This window comes from Vicugna pacos, chromosome X (genome assembly GCF_048564905.1).
Source record: "Vicugna pacos chromosome X, VicPac4, whole genome shotgun sequence".
Lineage (NCBI taxonomy): Eukaryota > Metazoa > Chordata > Mammalia > Artiodactyla > Camelidae > Vicugna > Vicugna pacos.
Genome location: NC_133023.1, coordinates 110,736,635 through 110,762,186, shown reverse-complemented (window position 1 = coordinate 110,762,186; position 25,552 = coordinate 110,736,635). Strand labels below are relative to the sequence as shown.

General features: G+C 43.9%; 1 protein-coding gene across 1 annotated transcript; it reads right to left on the bottom strand.

Moving 5' to 3' along the window:
• Positions 1-5,410: 5,410 nt before the first annotated feature.
• On the bottom strand, positions 5,411-21,363 carry PLP1 (proteolipid protein 1). Its single transcript, XM_006219283.4, has 7 exons — positions 21,217-21,363; positions 12,504-12,690; positions 11,401-11,557; positions 10,055-10,223; positions 9,531-9,604; positions 8,657-8,722; positions 5,411-7,521 (listed from the first exon to the last, which is right to left on the bottom strand). The coding sequence occupies exons 1-7, from the start codon at positions 21,218-21,220 to the stop codon at positions 7,450-7,452; spliced, it is 729 nt and encodes a 242-aa protein (XP_006219345.1). The 5' UTR covers positions 21,221-21,363; the 3' UTR covers positions 5,411-7,449.
• Positions 21,364-25,552: the final 4,189 nt, after the last annotated feature.

The following is a 25,552-nucleotide window of genomic DNA, read 5'->3' as shown; positions in this document are numbered from 1 at the left end:
GCTCCAGAGCAGGGCCTGAGATTCCGTGTTTCTAACTAGTTGCTGGGTGATACCAATGTTGCTGGTCCTCAGACCACACTTTAAGCAGCAAGGTCGTGGGGCGGGGGAAGGTGGGCTTGTGTGGGTTCCAAGACATTTTATTGCAGGGTTGCACAATCAAACATCTGCAGAGGTGACTAGGGAATGAATGGACTACACTCCCTTCGAGTTATCCTTCATAACTACTGCTTCCCTCAGTGGACACTCTGGTAGGGACTGAGCTGTCATGACTGGGGTTCAACTCCCTGCCAAACACCTGGATGCAGCTCAGCTCTGCAGCTTTAGCAGTCAGCTGAACTGGGATAGAACGGCCATCCTCACATTCAAACTGATGGGACCAATAATGACACGTGGCTCCAGCCTGGAGTTGAGGGATAATAGCTGCTTCTGCCTCATAGGACTAATGTGAGCATTAAATGAGATAAGACGTGGAAAGTTCTTTGCAGAGGGCTCAATAAAGCGTATCTATTATTGTTGGAGGTGTGGTTGCCTGAAGACTGGGCCAAGATTCTTTTATTTTTTAACTGAAGTATAGTCAATTTACAATGTTGTGTTAGTCCCTGGTGTACAGCATAGTGATTCAGTTTTTATATATATATATATTATATATAAAAGAATATATATCTGTTCTTTTTCAGATTCTTTTCAGATAGTTATTTTGGGCCTTCTTTAACACTGAGACAAAAAGGCCATCAAAAGCCCATGTCATAAAGCATGATATTTTAAAAAAAAATTTTAACCTGGAAATATTTGAAAGTGACTGTAACCATTTAAGCTACTAAAAGTGAAAGAACTAACAAACAAACAATGTACACACACACACACACACACACACACAAACTCAGTAAGTACCCAAAAACCATCTGGCTTTAAGAAATTTAATTTACCTATGTGTCCTCCCAGATATACTAGCTGCAGAATATAACATGAAGTACTTGCTTTATGAAATTATTTACACTACTTACCACCAAGAAGTTGGGAGCATCTACTGAAAATGACAATTTGTTTTTAGGAAAATTGATATGTAGCCTTTCTTTCTAACAATAATTAACTGAGACATTTGTTTACTAAGACCACTCCTAGTTTGTGATAATAATATCATCTGCGAATAGGAGAATGCTTATGTTTCTGTTGACATTTTTTGTTAATGTGGGTTGATTTCAGATTTTAAATCGAATGGGATTTCACCAAATTTATAGCTAGTACATTTAGGGGCATGGAAGAGAACGCTGATTGCAAGGGCCACATTTCCCTTTTTTTTTTAACGTTGCTCTACATATGAGCTCAAGTCATCAAATAAAATTAGAGCCACTTAGCAAGGATGTGGAGAAAAGGGAACCCTTGTACACTGTTGGTGGGAATGTAAATAAGTGCAGCTACTCTGGAAAACAGTATGGAGGTTTCTCAAAAAACTCAAAATAGACTTACCATATGACCCAGCAATTCCACTCTTTGATACATATCCGAAAGAAACACAAACACTAATTGGAAAAGATACATGCACCCCAATGTTCATAGGAGCACTATTTACAATAGACAAAATATGGAAGCAACCTACATGTCCATCAACAGATGAATGGATAAGGAAGATGTGGTGTGTGTGTGTGTGTGTTTGTGTGTGTATGGAGGGTATTATACCAAGTGAAATAAGTCAGACAGAAAAAAGATAAATACTGTATGATATACTTTTAGTGGAATCTAAAAAATACAACAAACTAGTGACTATAACAGAAAAGAAACAGACTCAGAGATACAGAGAACAAATTAGTGGTTACCAGTGGGAAGAGGCAGGAGGGGCAATGCAGAGGTAGGGGATTAAGAGGTATAGACTATTAGATATAAAATAAGCTACAAGGATATATTGTACAACACAGGAAATATAGCCAATATTTTATAATAACCATAAATGGAATATAACCTTTAAAAATTGTGAATCACTATATTGCACACCAGTAACATGTACTATTACTGTACATCAACTATAGTGCCATAAAAATTGTTTTAAAAGGAACTTAATCAGAAAAAAATATTAGTTAAATAAATTATAATCATGTATAAATTTTCACATATCAGTTCACTTGTTTGGCTTTAATGTTGTAAACAGCTTTGTGGTTTTTCCCTTTTCATGTTTGAAAGGTAGAGCTTCACGTAATACATGGAGTATCGGTGAACATAATTTATTCAGAGTCCAGAGCTGGCTTACTGTCCATGTTGGTGAACAAAAGAGTAGAAGGCCATTTAACATTTTTCGACCCTAAATACCACAGCATGTCAGACTTCTTTCCCTAGGCCCAGACTCACATGGCTCCATCTTCTCTTACTTGACTCTTCGTCTCTCATGGGACTATACAACTTTCTCCCTGATTCTGTCTATTCCACCCTTTCTGTCACGGAATGTTAATCTCATTCTTCACCACACTTCCCAGCTATTTCCCCAACCTTTTCTGTCTCCAGTTGAGTTCTCTGAGGGGAGAAACTATGTTTTAGTCCCTGCTGTCTTACCAGCATCTAGCAAAACACTTGGCACAGAGAATTTGTTAAATGAATATTTGTTGAAGGCTTGAATAAAATATTAAGGTTGGATTTCCTTGGGTTATTTCATGATGTAGCACATACTCATTACTTTATCCTACTTTTCTTTACTTTGGAATAGAGTTGATCAGTTCAAGGAGTACTGGAGCGGGAACACAGAGACACCAAACTTTGCAGAACAACAAAAACTGTGAAATATTGTATGATCTCACCTATATGTGGAATCGAAACAAACCAAAAACCAAACTCACAGAAAAAGAGATCATATTTGTGGTTACCAGAAGTGGGTGCTGGGAGGGAAGGGGATCTGGAAAAAGGTGGTCAAAATGTACAAACTTCCAGTTATAGGATAAATAAGTATTGGGGATGTAAGGTACAACATGATGACTATAGTTAGCAATGTTGTAGGATATGTAAGAGAGTTGTTAAGAAAGGAGATCCTTAGTTCTCTTCACAAGGAAAAAACCTTTTTTTGATCTCTATGAGATAATGGATGTTAACTTATTGTGGTAATCATTTTATAATGTATGTCAGTCAAGTCATTTTGTGCTACACCTTAAACTTATATATAGTGCTATATGTCAATTATGTCTCAAGAAAACTGGGGGGGGGAATAAAAATAAATAAAAATTGTGAAAAACGTGGTTGCTTGTTTCAAAGTGAACAAGGAAAATCTTTCTCAATTTATAGATATTGACTTGAATTCCTTACTTATTGACATAGGAAAAGGCAAAGTATTGATTTTTTAATACAAGAACAAACAGTTCTTCCATCTGTTACTTAATATTCATCAAGTTAACTATTAATGTCAAAATAGACACACTATCTGTGCACATCGTAAGAAAAATCAAAGAGAGAAATGCTTTGTATCTGACATTACCCTGTCAGGACTTCTCCAATTTAGCCTGGGTGGGAAGAAAAAGCCACACTGAATAGCTTGTGTTTATATAAATCCTGATCCATGTGCCCTCTGACTCCTCAGATGACTGAGTGGGTTAGAAGCATGCACATGCATTGTGACAGTGTGTGCATAAATAATGTCACATGTAAGGCCAGAAGCAGGGTGACATAGAGAGCAAGTCACGAGTTGTCAGGACTCTAAATTGAAGTTTTGTTTTTATCCAGGCCCTAGAAAACCAGAGCCACGTGAAGTCATGGCCCTTAACCATGACCTCTCCCACATACGGAGGGGAGGATTCAGATGCCCACTGCAGTCAGTGAGTCAGACTGCTTCTTGCATGCTCGCTGCCTCCACTCTGCTCCACCCTTGGAGACGTCTCTGCTATGGTTGAGGCTGAGTGAGATCCTAGAGTGTAAGATCATATCTTTATCACTTTTTTAACCACATCACCCTAAACTGGAAACTCCCAGGAGTTTAGCACAAAGCTTAGTAGGTGCTCAGTAAATGTTTGTAGACTGAATGAATGAATGAACGAATGTTGCTCTGACCAAAGCCACAGCTTCTACATCTTGCGTGAGTAACTGTGCATAACTGCACTCAGCACTGACCCTGAAGATAGGAAAAGCAATACAACTGACGCTGTAAGAAAATGTTTCTTGTTTATACTGCTGCATCTTGAGCTTTGGATGATCTAAGCACAAAGAGAACTCTTTGAGTTCAGAGAAAGGAGGTTTATAGTGTGTGGGAGAACTAAGAACAATGGGCTCAATTGATAGACTGGAGATGCTCTCAGCTTCTCAGAGCCTGGAAACTCCATCTATAGATCCGTCCCAGAGGGCAGAGCCAAATAAAGGCAGATGGAGAACACAGCTTTCTTGGGAACTGGCTTTCTGCTCCTTGGAGGCAAAAATACACTCACTCTATAGCATCCTGAATCAATTCTCCAAAATATGGTGCTGTGTCCTTGTTTGCTAGAGTCTAAAAATAAGTCCTTGTCATATTTTTATTCTTTTTGTCTTAAAGTCATCCAACCAGACTTGCTTGCAGAATATTCATTGTAGTGAAGCAGAAACCAGGAGATTAAATTGAAACTACTTTTGAACGGAGCTGTTTAACTGATGACCGACTCCTTGCCCCCAGGCTGAAGTCTCCTTTCTCTCCAATCATGCTCCTTGCCATCTACAACCACGGGGCAATGAATCAACAGCTAATTTTCAGTCAGATTTCTTTTGGCCGGTCATTAGAATGCTTACTGTCCAAGAGCGCCAAATTCTAGCCTAGGATTGTGGCAGGGATTCACTGCTGTGTCCCAAGTGAGCTAGTGGGCTAGTCATCTGGGTAGGAGGTGTCACTAATTTATTTTAATACTGCCCTGCCACAGACTGTTTAAATTTATGTTGCGCTTACCACATCTGCTCTGTCCCTACAGTATACTTTTCATCCAGCACTTTCCAGATAAAACTAAGCATTATTCATGTATGAAGCACTAAAGATGCATTATTGGAATATCCAAATAATTCAAAGAAAAGTTAACAATAACTTAATCCTAAACACACCAAGGCTGGGGCACCATTATCATATTAAAGAAGTAATCACATTTGACCCTGAATTAGTAGAGCACTCTGAAACCCAACTTCTAAGATAAAATAAACCTTAAAAAGCAATGAATTGGTATCAAGACCTGAGTTGAGTTCTAGTCCAGGCTCACATATGTATTTATTATGTTTCTTGGGTATTTACTTTACCTCTATTTCTTAGCATCTTCAGCTATAAAAATAAAATTGATTTATCTATGCTTTATTTCAGAAAATTGTTGTGAGAATGAGTTGGATGACCTGAAAAATAAATGAGCTCCTCAAACAGAATATAATAAAGGTACAATTATTCAAGTTTCCATTGTGGGGTTAAACAGATCAATTCAATCAAAAGACACACTGATTGAGAACATTCTTAATTTTATTTTCTTTAATTTTATAAAATACATTTTGTAAGATAAGTTTCTAAAAGTTTATCCTTTATGTGTGTTAAAATTGATATTCTATATCAGAAATGAAGGAAATACTTTCAGTTGATTAACTCTCTTCATGTGTGTATATGTGTGTATGTATGCATAGGAGGTTTTCAGGGAAGGGTTGGTTATTTGTTATGTTATTAAATCAAAACAAAACACAAGATATAGATTACTTCACTTTCCTTGATCTTGATTGGTTTCTTACAGAACCTTTTCCATCTCCTCCCTCTATGCAGCCTGGAAGCTTATCTTACGTACTGGTCTGAAAACAAATATCACGTGTCTTTTTGCAAAACTCTTACATCTCCTTAAGCATTGCTGAAACTTTGGGGGAGAAAACGAAACAACTCTTTACAACAAAAGGGCTGCCTACAATCATACCTGTAAAATCTCTCCTTCCATAAAGACCAATCAGCTTTTTATTTTTTAACCCAAAGTTAACAAACACAGAAAGAGAAGACTGAAACCTGGGAGCTATTCAGGTTTCAAACTCTTTCCACTTTTCCTTTTCCGTGGAAGCTCACCAACTGAACAACTGATGGCTCGTGCCTACAGTTACGTGATCTATATCAGGAGAGAATAACCCGTAAGTTAAAACCTGACTCTTTAACACACCAAGTTAACATTGCTGAATCAAATCGTCTCCCACTAGAGGGAGAGAAAGATCAAGTAGGTAATTCAAACTGAGGTTCGAATTCACCAAATCTGTTTCTGCGAAGGACAGAATAATTTGTAGAAAATCCCAATAGATGCAAGGAACTCGCCAATTTTCCATATCATTTGTGATGTTTAATGTCCAATTTTCATTTGTTAAAGAATCATAGTCAAAGAATCATCCTCCAGACCTTTATGGTACAACCCCAAACAAGTGATAGACAAACTGGAAAATGTGACAATGTGCATCCTTCTGAAACAAATCAAGATCTTCAAATCACCTGCTGTGACTGAATGGATAATACCCCATGAAAAGAGCACCATTGTGAAGATATGACAGAGGCCGAAGTACACAACTAATTAACAGAAAAAGACATGCTATCCAAAGAGTTATCTATCCTGTGTCTACCAGAGGGCTGGCTCAGTTTACACCGTTAGCCACTGGCAACTGCTGCTCTTCTAAGCCAGTCTTTTTTCATACGAGCTAGTTTCTCTCTAGCCTCAGCTCCTTGGAAACCACAAGGTTGTCATGGTAGCTGTTATCAAGGAGAAGGGAGTGAGAAGATGCTGACAACACCCTGTTTCTCTTCTCTAACGAGGTATAAGGCCAGGTGCCCCCTTCGTCTACACAGACACTACGCTCCCTTCTGCTATAAGTAAGGTTGGCTGAGTTAGGGCTTAAATAGTTCATTGCCATCGGGGTCAGTGCTCTCTTTCTATGGGTGAAAGATCCTTGCTTTGAACCCCTTCTCCCAGCTGCAATAGGTAGATTTGGGCAAATGCTTTTATTGTTTTGCTGGTATTCTTTTTTTTTTCTTCTCTCTTCAATGGTAATAGGGAAACAGGAGGGAGTCCTCTGTTTTGTACACCAACGAGAATACATTTGGCCCTCAAGGTGGCAAAGGGGCCAGGTACATCCCTTCTCTCTACCTGAGCATCTTTCTTTCCACTTTGTTTCCATCAGTGGAAGTGCCCTTTGAGAAGAAAACACTTCCTGGTCCTCAGGAGATGCTTGAACATTGAATTAGAGCCTCCGTTTCTTTGTGACTTGCAGTTGGGGAGTCACCATCTTAAGCATTTCCCATTTCTAGCAGGAACCAGCTGTGAAGCAAAATGACTAAAAGAGGTACATAAGAGGGGAGAGTCCACAGAGAGACATTAATCACCACAAGACTCTCCTTTCTTGTTACACTCATCAAGTAAGAAGAGGGCCAGTCAGTGGCAAAGGCAAAGAGTTAACACAGGAGACGCAGCATTGTAGGCTGTGTGGTTAGAGCCTCGCTATTAGAGAAAGGGAAATTTCTACAGGTGATCAGAACTTGGTGCCTCGGCCCATGAGTTTCAGGACAGCAAAGTTGTAAGTGGCAGCAATCATGAAAGTGAGCTGTAGGGAAGAGAAGCAAGAATATGAGTGAGAGGAGAAAAGGAAGCTCTCCCTCCTCCAGTCCGTTTGGGAATGAGGAAGGGTCAAAATCACATCATAGCTAAATAAAGAAAAAAACTCCTGTCCTGCAAAAAGCAGTACATCTCAGGCATTTGTCCTGTGTACAAGACTGGAAGTCCTCTCTGAGGCATTTCCGTCCAAACTGCCCAGACCTGGAGAATCAACTGGACAAGGATTTTTCCCACCCCTCTGCTCTGCCTAGCACTGAGTTTTTCTCAGGGAAGTGAGCAATACGTGGGCTCAGCCATCATCACATCTATGCGTCTGGGCGATCTGGAGTCCTAGGGTGCCCGCTGTAGACACATCGCCACACGTGCAGCACAGCCTCCCCTGCTTAATGCATCAACCTATTTCACGAGAGGAGAGACAACTCAAAACTGTATAAAAGCCTCAGCAGTGGGGGGGGGGTGCGAGGAGTGCTGTAAGCTTATCCTTGGCCAGTCACCACTTATTCAATGACTTAAGATAAATTGCTTCACCCTTCAGTACCCGAGGTTCTTCATTGGAACCATGAATGCACTACATTGACACTGCGCTGTGACACCATCAGCAGGACCTGGGACATAGAGTTGTATTATAATAATAACAATTCTAATCATGTTAAGCGGTCCTTTCAGTATTTTCAGGAGAGTAACTAAATCCCTTGGAGAGCATCCAAGATGGATTTGTATTTACGGTGTATAGAATTCCAGGCTGCCGAAAAGCATGTTTAGTTAGGTTTCAGTGTTTTTGTCACTGATCAGGCCAGGATGTGTGGAGAATTAACTATAATTTATGACCACAGAGCACTTGGCAATGTTTCATGCTCTGTAAATGTGATGTATTATTATTCTTGACCATGAATCTCTTTCTTCCTCTTTCCTCACATCACTTTTCTTGTTCCTATCAAATTTCTGAAAATTTCTGCCTTGCCAACTCAAAGTAGAAGTGCACGGTCTCTACTCTTCGCTGTCTTTTCCCAGTAGCTTCTCTCCAGCATCTCAAAGTTAGGAATCTATCTTTTTACCTTTCAACATAGCTGTACCCAAGCTATCCCAGGACCATGTATTTGCCAAGATCATTCAAGACCACTCACCAGGGAAACCAGTGTGGCTGCAGCCCCTACAAACGCAGCAATAAACAGGTGGAAGGTCATTTGGAACTGCAAGAAAATGCAAAAAGAAGAATGGTTTCTTGCAACAGCAAAAATATATGCTCTGCTGTGGATCATGAATGCAACTTTCTGAATGTGTTGATACCTTTCTGCGTGTTAATTCGGCATCTCTAAGTTGTCACTTCCCTGAGTGTAGGCCTCCTGTTCTTCAATGTGCACCACAGCACCTCACCCCGGAACACCCAGAACACAGAATACTCAGAAAATAGTGCAGTCCTCTCAAATAATCAGCTTGTTCCGCACAGTTGTGCCCAGGAGCCCCAAAGGTAAAGGCAACAATTTGCTTTCAAAGAAATAGTGTATCGCCTTCTTTCTCAGGATTTATGTTTATTCCCCTGCCTCATTTGTGTATCACAGCTACTCTCAGTACAGTGTTTTCCTTTTTCAAATGTACTTTCTTTTTAAACAGGATTGAGAAGTTCCAACCTGAAAGCATTTTGTAAAACCTATGAATGTCTGTGCACAACCCATTCTCTTGATAAGGTTTTTAAGTAAAAACAATGACAATTTTCACTTGGGGGATTTTGCCATTGAGCCCTATCTTTACCTAAAGCTACAAATTTCTCTTTTAAGGGAGGAAGTCTTAGAATGGAAGGCTTTCTCTGCAGCTCTAAGGAAAATAGATATTTTACCATCTATGCTCATTGGCTCGGGCAGACTCAGCCAATAATTTATAGAAGGCAATCTGCTAACTCAAAATGCAGCAAAGAGAAACTGTGGTTCTTAAAATCAAAGATGGATAGGAATTTTGTGCTACTAGTTATTCTATTGTAAAATAACCCAGTGGCTCACTCACCTCGGCTGTTTTGCAGATGGACAGAAGGTTGGAGCCACACACCTTGCCAGGGAAAGCATTCCATGGGAGAACACCTAAGTAAGACAAAAATATCAACCAGCGTAAGCTTCCCAGAGTTACGGGGCTACCTGGAGGACTTTTTTCATCTTTAATCACCCTAGCTGGGAAGTCCCAACTAACACTCCAGATCTCCTTTTCTAAAGATTTGCCAAAAAATAGAAGGTGGTATTGAACACGTGAAATTCTGTCTTTGTGATTGAACTGTGCTGCTTCTGGGTTGGGAACAGCACAACTAGGGTAGCGCAGTGTGAACAGCCAAGAAAATTCCCACCATTTCCAAGAAGTTCCCTTCTCAGGGAAATCTCTCCGGTTTCAGTGGCGAGAGATTAACAAGCTAAGATCCAGGCATCCATATTCTTATTTTTTTCCCCATAATTACCACCCTCCTTACCCTAAGTATAGAACCAAATATATCATGCTTCTATTTGGGGTAGGGGGGCCAAGCCACCTAGGCCCTAACTCACCATACATTCTGGCATCAGCACAGAGACTGCCTATACTGGCAGAGGTCTTGCTGGGGAAGGCAATAGACTGGCAGGTGGTCCAGGTGTTGAAGTAAATGTACACAGGCACAGCAGAGCAGGCAAACACCAGGAGCCACACAACGGTCAGGGCATAGGTGATGCCCACAAACTAAAACAATTGACACGGGGTGGTTAGAAATCAGCATCAGCCTGCAGACAATGAAACATAAACAGGGAGATCCTGGAATGGCATGTACCAGACATGAAACCAGATTCCAGGGATCTCCACCAAATGAAATTAGTAAGCAGGGCACCTCTGCAAATGTCATGGTCAGTATCTACTAGAGAACTGGCCCCAAGTATGATGGAGGGTGGGGGGAATGGGTAGGGGTTGGAGTGAGGAGGATCCCTGGGTTAGAGAGGCTTCAGGAGGTTTTGGGGGGCAGATCAGGTGTGAAGAAATCAAAACAGATCTTGAAAGAAAGTCGTGCCACTTCTGGCCTTAGGCTGAGCTTAGAAAATATTCTTGGTCACAGGACTTTGGATCCCTAGTTATTGAACAAAGCCAATAGGAGATTTAAATTTCTGATCCCAAAACCTTTCTAAGCCAACTGCTAGCCACAAAAGACATCACCATAACCTACAGATGTTCAGCCCCCAAAGGATCTTGAACTCTAGAGGCTAGAAACCATTGTGCACCTCACCAGAAGCAAGGATACTCTCAGACAAAGATCAAGCATTAAATATGCAGATCTATGCTAGTCCCCTCTGGGACTTCCAAAAAGGTAGGATCCCAGAATATTGAGAATTCCATCTTGGAGTCAATTATTTAATTTCCGTGATCCACCCTTCCTCTCAGATCGGGCACCTCCATCTCAATCCCATGAGAAGCATTTTAGATTCTTGGATAGTCAGATCTACTCCTGCTGTGCTCCCTGCTAGGAAGGGAGTAAAAGGATACCAACAGATGGCTTAGAAATGGTCTGATTATACAAAGCATTCCACAAAATGCATGCTTTTTACTTTAAGATGAAATTTTCTAGGGAACTTTTGAAAACAGAGGCTCAGCCAGCTGGGCATCACGTTCTTCCTGACCTTCTCGTTCGGCTGTCACCATCACTTCCTCACTCAAAAGCCAGGTCCCTAGAGAGGACCCAGCCTTGGGTGGAGGTGAGGCCACAGACTCACGCCCAATTGTCCCCCACCCCTTGTTATTGCCACAAAATCCTGAGGATGATCACCTTGTCGGGATGTCCTAGCCATTTTCCCAAACAATGACACACCCGCTCCAAAGAATGAGCTTGATGTTGGCCTCTGGAACCCCTCCCCTTCTGGCCCCCTGTTACCGTTGCGCTCAGGCCCTTGCCGCAGATGGTGGTCTTGTAGTCGCCAAAGATCTGCCTGACTGCGCCGGTGGTGTAGAAGCCCTCAGCCAGCAGGAGGGCCCCATAAAGGAAGAAGAAAGAGGCAGTTCCATAGATGACATACTGGAAGGCATGGATCCTGCGTTAACAGAGAGACAGAAAGCCAGAGAATCTTACTAATTTAAGACCCAATTCCCTTGCTGCCTAAGTCAGTTAGATACCTGAGTGGGCACTTCAACAAGGCTAGAGGTTCTTTAAAGGAGTCACTAGGTTCTTCCTCTACACTTCCGCTTTATCTTTCTCAAAGTGGAAGAAGACAGGGAACGTGTGGCCAGAAGCACGTGCCCCTTCCACCCACATCTGGCTTACCCTGTGACCTGGAGAACCGGGGCCCTACTCTCCTTGGCCTGACCCTTCAGAGATGCTCTCTTGGAGGCTAGAGGAAAGATGAGCAAGGTAAGAAGGAAGAGGGATGAAGGAACAAGAGCCTAATTTGCTCTAGGAACAGGAGAGTCTTAGTAACTGGGCCTGAGCCGACAAGCAGTGTGTCAAACCGAGAGCAGCAGCCCCGCTCAGTCATTGTACCTCCCCTGAGTTCTTTAAATGGTCCACTGCAGAGAGGCTCCTACTCAGTCAGTGTTAACCCTACCTAGCAGAAGTTAGAACACATGATCGGGGTGGGGGGTAAAGCGCAGGGGTAGAGTGTGTGCTTGCATGCACGAGGTCCTGGGTTCAATCCCCAGTAGCTCCATTAAAAAATAAATAAATAAACCTAATTACCTACCCCCCCCGCCCTGAAAAAACAAAAAAAGAGCACGTGGGGCAAAGCAAAGTGGGGTGGTTAGGAGTGGGCTGGCAGACATGCAGACCTCCCTCTCTGAACTTGGCACTCTCCTCTCATTCAGGGCTTCAGATGTGGCGTGGGCGGAATCTGCACATAGAAGGAAGACTCAGGAATCCTGTCTGGAATCCTGTCTGGCTCCACACCAATCCCCTACTAGCGACTAAGGTACTGATGAGTTCTGTATCTCCAGGGCGGAGAGAGGGAAAGAGAGAGGAGTTCACGTGGGACCACAGGTACTTACACATTGATGAGATACTCATAGTCCTGGTAGTTTTTGGAGAAATAGGTCTCAATGAGCTTTTCTGTGCCAGTGAGTGCTTCATGTCCACAGCCACAGAATAGTGCCACTCCAAAGAAACACAATCCAGTGGCCACCAGGGAAGCAAAGGGGGCCCCTACGAGACATCTCGCACAGCACTCTAACAAGCCTGGGGGAGAAGGAAGATGAGCAGTCAGGGATGGACAACAGGCAGCCAGTGCCACTCACCCCTCTCTGCCGAACCAGCCAGGCCCTGTGCTCACATGAACGGATAGGGTGGTCACACCAGAGGCCAAAAGCAGGAGAGTCTAGAACGTTAGACTTTGAGAATGTGAGATGGACCCTAAAACCATACTTTTTTTCCATTCTTAAAAATAAATCTTTGCCTTTAATTCCCAGAATGTTTTTCAGTTTTTTCAAAATGATCAGTAATCAAGTAGCAAGCTAGTGAGATTATGCAATCATTCCCTCCTTTCTTATCATTCTGCTTTCTTGGTTTCAGTCATTCATCAACTCTTATGGAGTATTTCCCATGTGCCCAGCATTGTGATCCCTCCACATCACACCTAGTGCAATGCTGGGTACATGGGAAATGACTCACAGACATAGGAAACAAACTTATGGTTACCAAAGGGGAACAGGGGGAGGAGGGATAGATCAGGAGTTTGGGATTAGCAGGTACAAACTACTATATACAGAATAGATAAACAAGGCCCTCCTGTATCGCACAGGGAACTGTATTCAGTAGCTTGTAATAACCTATTATGAAAAAGTATATATATGTATATGTGTATATATATATATATGTATGTATGTATAACTGAATCACTATGTTGTAGGCCTGAAACTAACACAACTCTAAATCAACTATACTTCAATTAGAAAAAAGACATAGGCGCTGCCATGTGGAAGTCTTTTATCTACTGAGGAAGAATGAGCTCAGTAGATCTAATAGTTCCAACTAACAATTCCAGGAAGCCAAGTAATGGTTACAAAGGGGAAATGCCCTTAGCATTCCAGGAAGGGATGAGTTTGGGCCAGAGCTATTGGTATAGTCAGGCAAGATTTGAGCCTTGAAGAGCATTCCAGGTGAGGAAACTGGAAATTGCATACTCCTGAATATTCCTGAACATTGTGTATATTTATTGCGTGGAATGCTTGATTCTTCTTAGTCTACATGTGTGGAGAGCCATCTCAAGGAAACAAGGGAACAGGCAGAGGACAGGAGATGGTAATGGGAGGATTACTATTATTCACAGTAATAAACATTCAGGCTGAAAGATCTGGGGACACTTTGCATGGTTGATTTGTTCTCCGCTACTGCAGCTTGGCCAACGTCCCCACCCTCAGTCCTGCACTGGAGTTCTGTCAAAACAGCTACAAAGAGACTTTATACAAAGTCAACAAAGCATGAAACGTCTTTCTCGCATGACAAAACATGCCAGAGCCTGAGAACACAGGTGTCTTAAAGTGCCAGGAGTCCCTGAGATCCCCAGACCTGATACCCCAGGCCCTGCACCAGTGTTGCTGAGAAACAGGAAAGACATGCCAGAAGTCACAGGCTCTGAGAGCACCTCCACCTCAAGGACAAGCCCGAAGCTCTAAGGCGTCACATGGAGTGAAACTTAACAAATGTCAAGTAGATGACTGACTACACAGGGAAAGGATGGCTCCCTCTGGCCTCTTGACCGGATACCCCCAAAGGTGGAAGAAATGAAAATGTTAAGCTCTTCAGAAAAAGAATTTATATATACACTGATTTTCTCCAGTTAGTCATATATCATATAATATATATAGGTGTGATATATGAATTATTTTTATTTTTGTGTATATATAGTATAAATATGTAAACTGTGTGTTCACACACACACACACAAATAATCAGCAAATGTGCTGAGAAGCTGCTACTTTGGAAAAGCATATTGGGACTCCTTATAAAAAGCAAATACATTTTATTAATTTTTAGGTTTGGATTTTTACCCAAAGCTCACTTGTCTCTATCGGGGTACCAGGGACTAGGAGAGTCCCTTGACTGAGCCTCTTCATACTAGTACAGTTTCTTTTTAGCCCTGAGTGCTTGAAAATCTGGTGATTTGCATGGCTGAACTGCATCAATGTGAACAGATTTTGAAGGACCAAATTATCTCTATCACGGGAAAGTTGAGGCAGAGATATCTGTCTCTGTTCCCAGAGCTACAGAATGAGTGAGTCCTATTACCCACTGTTTCCTAAAATGACAGCCCTTCCTTGGTGCTCAAAGAGCCTCTTCCTCAAAGATTCTCATATATCACACCAGACATGAGGCTCAGAATCCCATGCCAAGCGCAATAAGTAACTAACATTTGCAGCAGAATTGAATTTCCTCACTTTTCCAAGAACTGAAGCATGGCTGTCAGCAAACTTGGCCTCTATAGGAAATAGTCAATTTGCGGCTGCGCTGCTAGAAGTGGAGGCAGAGTTTACTTAGCATGAACTTTGCAATTGTGCTTAGTAAGAGTGCCTCATCAGCGCTGGCCCACGGTGTGTGCGCACGTGCCAGGGGCAGAGGCACAAGCATGAATGCAAATGTGCACATGCATCCATGTGTATACCAGAGAGAAAAACATAGCACTTGAAACTGATCATTGTCCTCAGGAGACCTTCAGAAATTGATCTTCCTCTTTCTTAACAGGTGAAGATACTAGCTGCATCCTGGAAGTCAAGAAACGGAGCCTGGAAATAAACCATGCTGCCATGTTCCTTCTCTGCCTATCCAACTCTTCTGCACCCCCTAACTCCTAGACTCTTCTAGTAAAAAAAGGTCTCTGAAGCCTGGGGGAAGGGGAGGGGAAGGTCAGTGACCCCACTGTTCCCTCTCTCCCCAGCACAGGGTCAGGGCTTGGACAGAGCCCTCCATAGCTCCCCTGGACAAAGAAGCCTTGTTTTTCCCTGAGATCTCAGGAGCCTCATTGGTATTCTGCAGGGGCCTACAGGCCTGGGGTGGGGAGGGGGTCAGACCCAGGGAACAATGGAAGAACTGTTTGTTTAGCCCAGAGTTAGGAGAGCCATCCTCCCTAGCAAGTGACCATCCTGTGCCCACTCCCTCAACCCAGCTTTTTCCCCTGGAAAGGGCTAAAATGGTGGTGCAGGTGTGATCAGGGATGGAGAAACTTGAACTCTTGTTAGCCAAAGAGAGAATTCCACTCTAAGCTTTAGCTGATGCCTCCTTCAGGGTTGTAAAGATGAGGGGAAAAAAATCCTCTTTAGTTTATCTGATCCCTCCATCGTCATCCAAATAATCAGAGCGTATCCTACATAGTGTTCATACTGGGTGATGAAGGGCTCAGCCTTGGGAGCAACTCTGAATCATCTACTGATCTTCTTTCTTTCTACACCCATTTTCCCTCTATTTTCTTAGACCGCAAATAACTTAGCACACCCTTTTCTGCTCTACTGCCACTCAAAGCAAGGTACAAGAAGGACATTGGCTTTAAAGAGTCTCTAACATGGAATCAGAAATAAATTACTCCTCAGCTATAAACAGTTCAACAATATCAGCATAAGAATCAGACATCCATCTCATTACATTGAAATGAAATGTTTGTTCTGGGGGCATCTAAGTTCAGCAGAAGTAAAGCATCTCAGTCATAAGTCAGTCCAAGCCAAAAAAAAAAACTCAAATTTTGGATTCCAACAGGGAAAAAGTTAGAACATGCAACATATTGTGTCATCAAAGTAGTTGACAATCAAAACATTCTGAGAAAGGTCCATTGGGTTCACTTTGATTTTTCACAGCCCACAAAATGTCCTTGGGAATGTGTGAACAATAACCTAAAGCCACAGGCTCTCCATTTCATGACTGAAAGGGTATTGGTGTGATTCAGGAAGGCTGTGAGGGATTCTGGAGGAGAAGGTACTTGGCTCTCTCAAGAAACAGTCTCACATTTCCAGGCTAAGTACAGATGGTGGCATGGTAGAGTTGGCATAAAAAACTATATAGTTATAATGTTACCCAGTGCAACTCAACTGGATTAAAGCACCTGAAAGTGATGAGAAGTCATCGAGAAAAATAATGACCCTCCCTGGTGTTTCCCTTTGATATCTGTTCATTGGATTCAGTACAATTATTAAGCATATGACACTAGACACTATGGGAAACAAAAGGGAATTATAAGGGCCAGTCCCTTTCTTCAAAGACCTTTCAGTCTCGTTGGGGAGAACAAACATGTCTGTGAATCCAAGACCAAACCTATAATCTACTGTTAAAATGTGTACAACCAAGTCCTAAGGGCAAAATGTAAGCAATGGGGAAATTTTCAGTGGTGGCTAGATATATCTGCCAACTCCCAAAGCTAGTCTAATCAATCTGTGACAGAACTTCAAGCCCTTCTCATCCATGCTCTTTGCAGGAGTCTGACAAAGATCAACAAGACTGCTGTGACTCTTATCCAGATTCATGTCTATCCAAGGAACTGGCTTGATCCTGATGTTGTCTCTTTAAGCAGAAGCCAAGAGCTCCCAAGCCCTCCCTCCTTTCCCATGCCCTGGGCACGCCTCAAGGACCAGCTCCATGGTGGAAATTCAGTGTGAATCTGGGAACCCATCAAAGGGAGGAGAGGAAGGGCTTTCATCAAAAGGGATGGTAGAAAGAGAGCGATTGTGCATTGCACAATTCCCAGCCTGTCCCTTGAATCTGGCTGACAAAGGGAGAGATAGAAGAACCCTGTACAATAGAGCTAAACAACAGGCAGGCTCATTGAGTGAAAAACTGGCCCCATCTCCCTAAATCTCTAATCTGCGCTACAGTCTTACCCTCCTCCCAGAATCCACCCTTTAACCTCACCCCATGAACAGAGGCCCTCTTGATCAGGGCCTATAGCACTTGACAGGGCCAAGATGCTAGAGCAGCCGTGACTGGTACTGGGGATGGATGGGGTTCAGTGGGTGGGTTCTAGGAGTAAAACAATAATCATCAGGAGGTGCCAGAGACAAAGACTTTTGCTTCTGGCCTTATCCTGCTCAGACAAAGCCCTGCCTATAATTTTGTCTTTCCTACATGAAATCAGCACTTACACCACATTCAAGAGCTGGAAAGGGGCCCTGCAGCCGCTGGGGCATGGGAATCCAAGCTTGCTAGATTGTCAAGTCATGCGGATCGAGTTAAATTAGATAAAAATGAATCTCAGCCTCCTCTTTGAACAGGTATTATTATTACCAAGGCAACAGCATCTGGACCACATTGTTTCCTATATTCCCTACTCCTCCCCAAACACACACACATGCATGCATGATTGCACATGTGCATGTATGTGTGCCAATTTATACCCAAACATTGGGAGGCTAGGGTAGAAGCTAGATTGTTAAACTCCATCCCTGATACATTGTCTGAAACTTTGCCCACTTCTGGGAAGGTGAAAGAGAAGCACCTGGCACTAAGCTAAGAGACAACAGTTTCCATACCTTACTCCTTAGGTCAGTCTCCCACCAATTCCTCCTCTCTTCTTGGTTGCAGTGTGAAGCTAATCTGGGAAACCTTGTTCTCTTCCTTGGGATGTCACTGACTCCTTTCCAGAGCTCTGCCTGGCAAAGAGCTCAGGGGCCAATGCAGAGCTGAGAGATCACCATTAGGACCATTTTTAAATAACCAAGAAAGCATTAATCAATCAGTATTTTGCTGAGCTTTTGATGTGAGTTTGACACTGGGCAGGCCCTGACAGTGGGAAAGGAAGGAAAGCTACTCTGTTCACCTGTCGTGGCTGTTGTGACCCTTCCTGATCAGGCCACTTCCCCGACCTGATGCTCTCTGGACCTGAAGTTCTGTGGGAAAGCAAGACATTTCTACTGTTGCTTTCTTTCAACACCAAGAACTGTACCCTGGGGATGGTTTTCAAGGCTTCAAGATAATATACAAACAGGTGACAAGAGAAAAAGATGCCACTGGCTGGGGGTCTGCCTCCCTGGGTTTAGAGATTATATTTCTCCACCCATCCATCTCCCATGGGTTTCTTGGGCCCTATTACTACTCAGATTTGAGATCATAGTTCCAGTTGTCAGGCTGTTGAGTAAACTTCTGGCTTTCCTAGCACAGAACCAGGGCAAAAGCCCCTCGAAGCAGAGCACACTTCTCAGTCTGCCTGGCTCACCAAGAGCTCCCCCAGCTCTTCAGGGCCAAAACGAGGAGCAGGGTAGGGAAGGCTGCCTATAATCATTTCAGTCAGGGTCTCTAGAAGTAAGTGAATGTGTTGGTTTGAATTGACTTTCTTTTTAGCTCCTGGCATTCTTGCAGCATTTTTGCCATCATGATGGGATTCAGTTAGTCTTCAAGCATTCTGTAAAACTGGACCCCCGCTCTGCCTCCGCATTCTTTGCCTGGGCTACATTCACTTACTCTGAGCCAGCCAAAACTACACGGCTCGGCAAACAGCCACCTTTGGAGGGAAGCATCACAGTCTGGTTACCAGGGTAACAGCCACTGTTCTCAGACATCAGGCTTACAGGAGCCAATGTTTTGCTGCTCAGTAATGGCATTCTGCTACTGAGCAGAGAATAATCAGCTCCTGCTCTTTGGCTCTTTTCTAGTTCTGTTGTTACCCCCAAAGACTCATTTGGAACATCCCCCTCCCAAGTCGGGACAAGGTTTAATGGATTATCATTTCCCCTGTAAACCTTTTGTGCGGACACTCCTGAACTCAGTGTTCCTCTTCTACTCCAGTCCTACTGGATTCTATATGGTTGAGGTAGTGAGCTCTCTGTTCCTGGGAGGGATAAAGCAGAAGCCATAGGAATGTTTAATTGGCTGTTGTAGAAGGGAATCTTGCACTGAACGTTACCCCAGACAACTTCTAAAGTTCCTTCCAATCCCAGATTTCATGATAAAATTTGTCCTCTACAACAGTTAAACAGCAACACACTCCATGTCAGAGGTAGGAGCAGTCCAGTACCTTCTTAGAGATGGTCTGTTGTTTACAAAGTATTTGAGATTCTTCGTTATTGAATAACTGAGAACTCAATGGCTACTCTGTCATGTGCACCTGGCCCAAATATGGCCCACTCCCAAGACACAACCTCAACTGTGCCCTTATCTGTGGCAATCTCCTCTGGAGGAAATCATCCAGCCTCAATAATAAGAAATTGTCCCTATGGTCACCTTATTTGTTACTGCCTTTTCCTCAGGTCTTTCGTCCCCTAAGGAAGTAATACTCAGCATCCTTCTTTTCTCCTTCTCTATTTTTAATTCACAACCTACCCAATCAGCTCCCCTGACACTAGGCAGGGTTCCTGATGCAGATAGGGCAGGAATTGCGTTTCTCCGACATTCACCTCTCACCTAGCTACGCTCAGTTGGTCAAATGACTCTTACCCACATGCACAAAGAAAGCCCAAGCATTTGGGAAAGAATAAGTCAGCCTGTACATGCATTCTTGTATAACATTTGGTATGATCATGATTTACAATTGTTATAGAACTTGCCCATTTTCAAAGGACTTCCACGTCATTGTTACCTAATTTTAATAACCCTAAAAGGAGACAAAGCAGTTATTGTTATCTCCATTTTCCAGATGATGAAGTGGTAATTCACAGCAACCTACCCAAAGTCATGAAGTTCATAAACGGCAGATCTAGAATTCGAACGTAGTTGTGTTAACTTCTAGTCCAGTGCTCTGCCCTCTTAATTATCCTGCCTGAATCCGTGCTTCAGAGAGCTCTCTCAGTGTTTCAGGATGAAACAACTTAAAGGCTTACATCAGCTTAATATAATTGAAAACCTATCTCCGTGGAGGTTGTTGGAATCTTTTGGGTATTACATTTGATGGTGAATACACAGGACAATTGATTCTTGTCTCATTTAGGATGTATTCAAGCTGCTGCTCTTGTTTTGCCAAATGCAAACAATGTCTACATGTTTCTGTGGCATCCTGTGTGGGCAAAGACCTTTATGCTGGGCATACCTTGCTCTGAGTGGACACTAGCAGAGGCCAGACTTCATAGCTTCTCTCTATGGAGAAGCCCTCAGTACTCAGCCAAGTCAGCAACAGCCCTAAGGTCCCATCAGCCTCCTGTCATAGCAGAGATTTAGAGTCTGAGCCATGACTTTAGGAAGGCTGTCTATAATAGTTGCTAGACATTGTCACCCATACATGTCCGCACACACACACAGCCCTGCCTCTATCCGTCTCCTATGGTAAAGCAATTGAGAACTTTATTTTCATTTCCTGAACCTGAGATTGGCCCCTTCAACCATGGCCAAGCTTGAGTCCATCTTGCCCAATTCCCCAGTTTCCTCCTAATGCCAAGAAAGGTCAAATTTTGTATCATGCAAGCAGTTATTTTGTGCGTCTGAGGGCCAGCCAACATTAGTTGCCTCCAGCAGAACCAGGGATGTCAGCTGACCGGGCCATTACCAGAGCCTGGGAAACGGGAAAAGAGAAGGCAGAGGGAAGTGAGGGGGTAGGAAGACACATGAGCACATCCAGCCCGCTGGGCACTCTCTCCAGGGACCTGTGGGCCTCTCCACGTGCTGCTGGAGTTCTTTGACAATAAAGCACCATTCTCAGTACAGCAGAGAAGGAGTTAACCTAACTGCATGCTAAAGAATTAAAAAGAAAGCAAGGGCCAAAGCACAGCTCATTTAAACCATTAGAAACCCTGAACCCCAAAGTTCTTGCCAATTCCTATGCTTGCTTGAATCTTCCATGCTAAAGTTTATGAAACTCACCCATGTCTTTGGGACTCGGCCTCCAATTGTAGCCGGCTGGCTAGGCTGCTTTGCGGCTGACTTTATTCAGCTGGAAGGATCCTGCTCTCTCCAGTCTCCTTCTTCGGTCCTTTACTTTTTCTCTCTGAGTATCTTTGTCCTCTTCTCCTGCAATGAAAAGGGCTTTCTGATTGACAGCCAACCCCCTTAAAGGGACAGGCCCGCTTTCCTCCTCCTCTCCTCCTCCCCTTCTCTTCCCCTTGTCCCCACCTCCTCAGGGATACTCCCTTCTCTAAGGCCTCCATCTTCTCTTTCTGCTTTTCACTGCCAATTGTTTCATTTTCTATTTTTTCTCTTTTTTTCCCCCCTAAGGCTGGCCTGTGTGGAATTTCACTTTCCTGCAGAGACATCTGGAAACATGGTTTAGGGGTGGAAAGGAAAAGAAGAGGTCCTGCAAGCCTCCAACTGAGCCTTGGGTCTATCTGGTGTGGGATGTGGTAGCACCAGTTTCAGAAGCCATGGAAGCGGTAGCCCTGGCAAAGCGGTCAGGGTCAAAACCCTGGAGGCCATCCCTCACCTCCCCAAGTCCTTCCAACTCTGCCCCAACCCCACCCCTCACTCCTAGCTGCCCTTGGCCCTGTCCACCTTTCCCCACCCCCCCCCCCACCTATTTGGAAAATAAGCACTCTTCCCCCGCCCCATCCCAGCTCTATAAACACAACAGAGAAGAAAAGTGTCTTTTAAAATAATTTCCTCCAGATCCTTGTTAGTTTCAACTGAATGAGGACAAAACACAAGCTGTTGATTCCATGAACAGATTTCGACCAAGCTGGGGAAAAGTAGAATGATAATCATTTTATAAACAGGGTAACGGAGACTTAGGGAGTGAGCAAGACCTGGGCAGCTTCATGGAATAGGCTAAAGGAAATGTCAGAGTTAGGGATGTGAGTGGTCTCCGAGGAAGGTAATTGAGTTTGAGACAAGAACACAGTCTTGGAATTAGGTAAACATCCCAACCTGAGACTAGAGTGTCTTCAGAGACCTGAGGCCAGGCTGGTAAGAGGCAGGGAGTGGGTTGAGGTGAAGCCATGGGTCCCAGTGAGGGTGGAGGGAAGAAGAAAGGAAATACAGTCTTTCCCTTAGAGAAAGAAACACTAAGAAACAAATGGCCAACTAGCAAAAACAAAGGAATCATATATAAAACCTGCTTTACCAATAATAGTTATTTCTAAAGACTCTGAGAGTACTTGAGTGCCCAGTTCTAGGCGGGATTAGCATATGGAAGGTTATCTAGAAGGACTGAATCTTAAGCAGTGTGTGTCTAGCTCCTTGTTAGTGCTCTCTATCCCTTCAGGAACCTCAGAGAGACACAGCGCTCTTGACCTTGAGGCCTGCATCCTCCCACGGACAGACTGTAAAGGAAATTGGTTGGCATATAACTGGAGGCGTGCCCGCTAAGACTCCAGGGAGGTAAAGTATGCACCCCCCTAATTTTCCCCATGGCTTTGCCTTGGGGTAAGAGAGGAGATGAAGGAGGTACTGAGCAGAACCTAGAATCTTCCTATGGAGGAACAGAGGCAAAATGGCGTCTTACAGTTTTCTCCTTGGGTTTTGACCTTGGTCACGTTTCTGACTTGGGCTCTGCTCTTAGGAAATGGATGAGATGAGTCTTCTACAGATGCCCCTGTGGGTCTCCCTGGTTCCTGAGTCCTGCCATAGTGGGGGTTTATCCAGGGTCCTAGAACTCCAGATCCTCTGCTCTTTTACCAGCCCCGAGGAGAAAGGATCCCTGGAAATACTACCCCTTTGGCAGAACCATATGGTAGTAGCTACCAGACTACGGGCATGTGACTGATGGGAGAGGGTCCCAGGACCCCTGACCCCGCCAGCCCTGCTCTCCAGCCACAGGCCCTGCCTGCTGAGGAAGCTGAGCTGTAGGGTTGTGCCAACAATGAACTTCGGGATGGTTATTGTCAGAATAGCCCTGGACAAGAAGGAGGACCAAAAGCAGGAAGTCACCAAATGTGTGCCCTCAGGTCCTCAGACAGCAGAAGGAACTGGATCCAAACTTTGGAGATTCTGATTTAAGGAGTGAGAGAGCTGATTTTTCACAGCTCAAATCAATGCTCTGCACACCGGGGAAATCACTCAGGCTGAGCCGCTTGCAAACCTGCCTCTGGATTCCCAGCAGCCGCACTGGGGACCGCTAAGCTCCTTGGGAGAAAAGATGTGTTCCCAATAAACTCACAGATACCAATTTTTCAACCACTTTATTTCCTGCTACTCTATTGCCTCCTTTCTCCACCTTGTTTTTATGCCCAGATATGAGAAAAGGGCTCAGCCAGGTGACTGTGTCACGCTCGCTGTCCCCAGTGCCTTAAGGTTCCTGGCTCCCCAGGATCTAGGGTGTTAACAGTCGCTCTGTAGGTCCTGACACTCACCCTCAGCACCCACTCACCCCCCTTCTCCTGTGCCTTCCTCACAGCCCTCGTAGGGTATCTTTCTAGGTCCCTAAGGGGGCTTTTTGATTTACCCAACCCCACCTATTTCTGTGATTTTGCTCCTATGATTCTGCTGGGTGCCCTTGGCAAAATGTTCTCCAGAGTCCAGCTGGGTCCCCGGTAGTGCTCAGGGATTCCTCAAGAGGGCGCTGCCAGCCTTCTTGGTGGCAGCCTGCTGCCCGCACTGGGCGCCTGTGGGAACAATGCAGGATTGTCTGAAACCAGTAAACAGTTTGCTTCATGCAATTCTGTTGGTACCTCAGAGGATCTGGGCCCCCTGGGTCATAGCTTGCTTTGGTTGTGCAGCTTTCTTGCAAATAACTCCAAAACACTTGGATAGTACCTCCACTCTCTGCTGTGTGATCCCATACTACCAGATTCTTGAAGGCTGCTGGGCAAGTGGGTTCTCTGCTCCATTGTATAGACTGAACCCTGAAATTCAGGAGGTCATTTGCTAGCATTGGGTCTTCTGGAGCTGAGGCTTCGCTTCTCCTCCCCAAGATATTGTCCTCCCAGACCGAATTGAAGAAGGCAAGTGGCTTCTTCTTACAGCTTTTCTACCCCTGGCACGGAAGGCTGGCCTGCCAGCAATATATTATGTCCTGTGCACTTGTAGCTAGAACTTTCCACACCCAACTTCATGCCGATTGGCTTGGCTTTGTCTTTCTGTCCAAGAGAACTGAGGGCTGAGGGCCAGAGATGTCACATACTTTGAGCTGGCAAGGGATGGGCAGAAGTGGAGGCTTGTCTGTTTTCTCTCCTAAAGATTCAGGGAGCAGCGCAATGATGGATGGGGGCAGGGGATGAGTTGGATGTGTATTCATGAGGGGAAAATGTCCATGGCTTAGGAATAGAGTGAAGGGCAGCCTGGAAGCCAAAATAATCAAGTGATAAGCTCGGGAAAGAAGCATCTGGGCAGTGAGTACCAAACAGCTACTAGCAACATGGAGAAGAGAGTCATCCATATAATCCACGTCCACCAATGTAAAAACGTGGTCAGCTTTGCCATGGTGGTCCCTGCAGAGAAGCTGTATGTTTCATACAGTCTCTGAGCACAGCAGAAATAATACTAATATCCTCGGCTGCCAAATACTCACCTAACTTCTGGGCACCAATGTTATTGATTCCATTTTAATGACAGGGTACAGGAGCAGCTTTCCCAATGCCCCCCGGCAGGCACAGGACAGAGCCATCTCTAGAGAATGCCCCTTTCCAGACTCATATTACTTAGAAGTTGCTTGGAAGTTTGTTTGGCTCCAAAAGAATGTTTGAACAGAGAGCATCTGGCCTGAGCAAGAACAGCCAGGGGGAGGGTGGACAGGCTTCAGGCTGCTATGGCCTGCGTCTCCAACCCTTTGTACTTCTCAGGCTAAACAGGGGGCCCATGTTAGCAATCCAGGCAGGGCAAGTTATGTGCAGTTTGTAGATCAGTGGGATTCAAAGTCAGTCACTGGGGATTAGATGATACTAAGCACTTTGTTATATTTGTTAGGTGAGATAATAGTATGGTGATTATGTTTTTAGAAAGGATCTTTTATAAGTTAGGGAGGCATAGAGAAATATTTACAGGTGAAATGTCATGATGCCTGGGATTTTTTCCTCCCCTAGAAAATTACAGTAACAAGGCTAGATGAAATAACATTGGCTAAGTATTGAAAATCATTGAAACTGGGTGATGGGTACATGGAGGTTCATTATACTATTTTCTCTACTTTGTGTATTGTTAAACTTGAGCTCAGAGAAGACGAGTTATTCAAGTTAAGATTGAAACTAACCCAGAAATAAAAAAAAGAACATTTCCAAGAGAGCTCTCTGATCTTTCTGGGAGGATGCACATAGCCCGGTAAGAGCGGCTG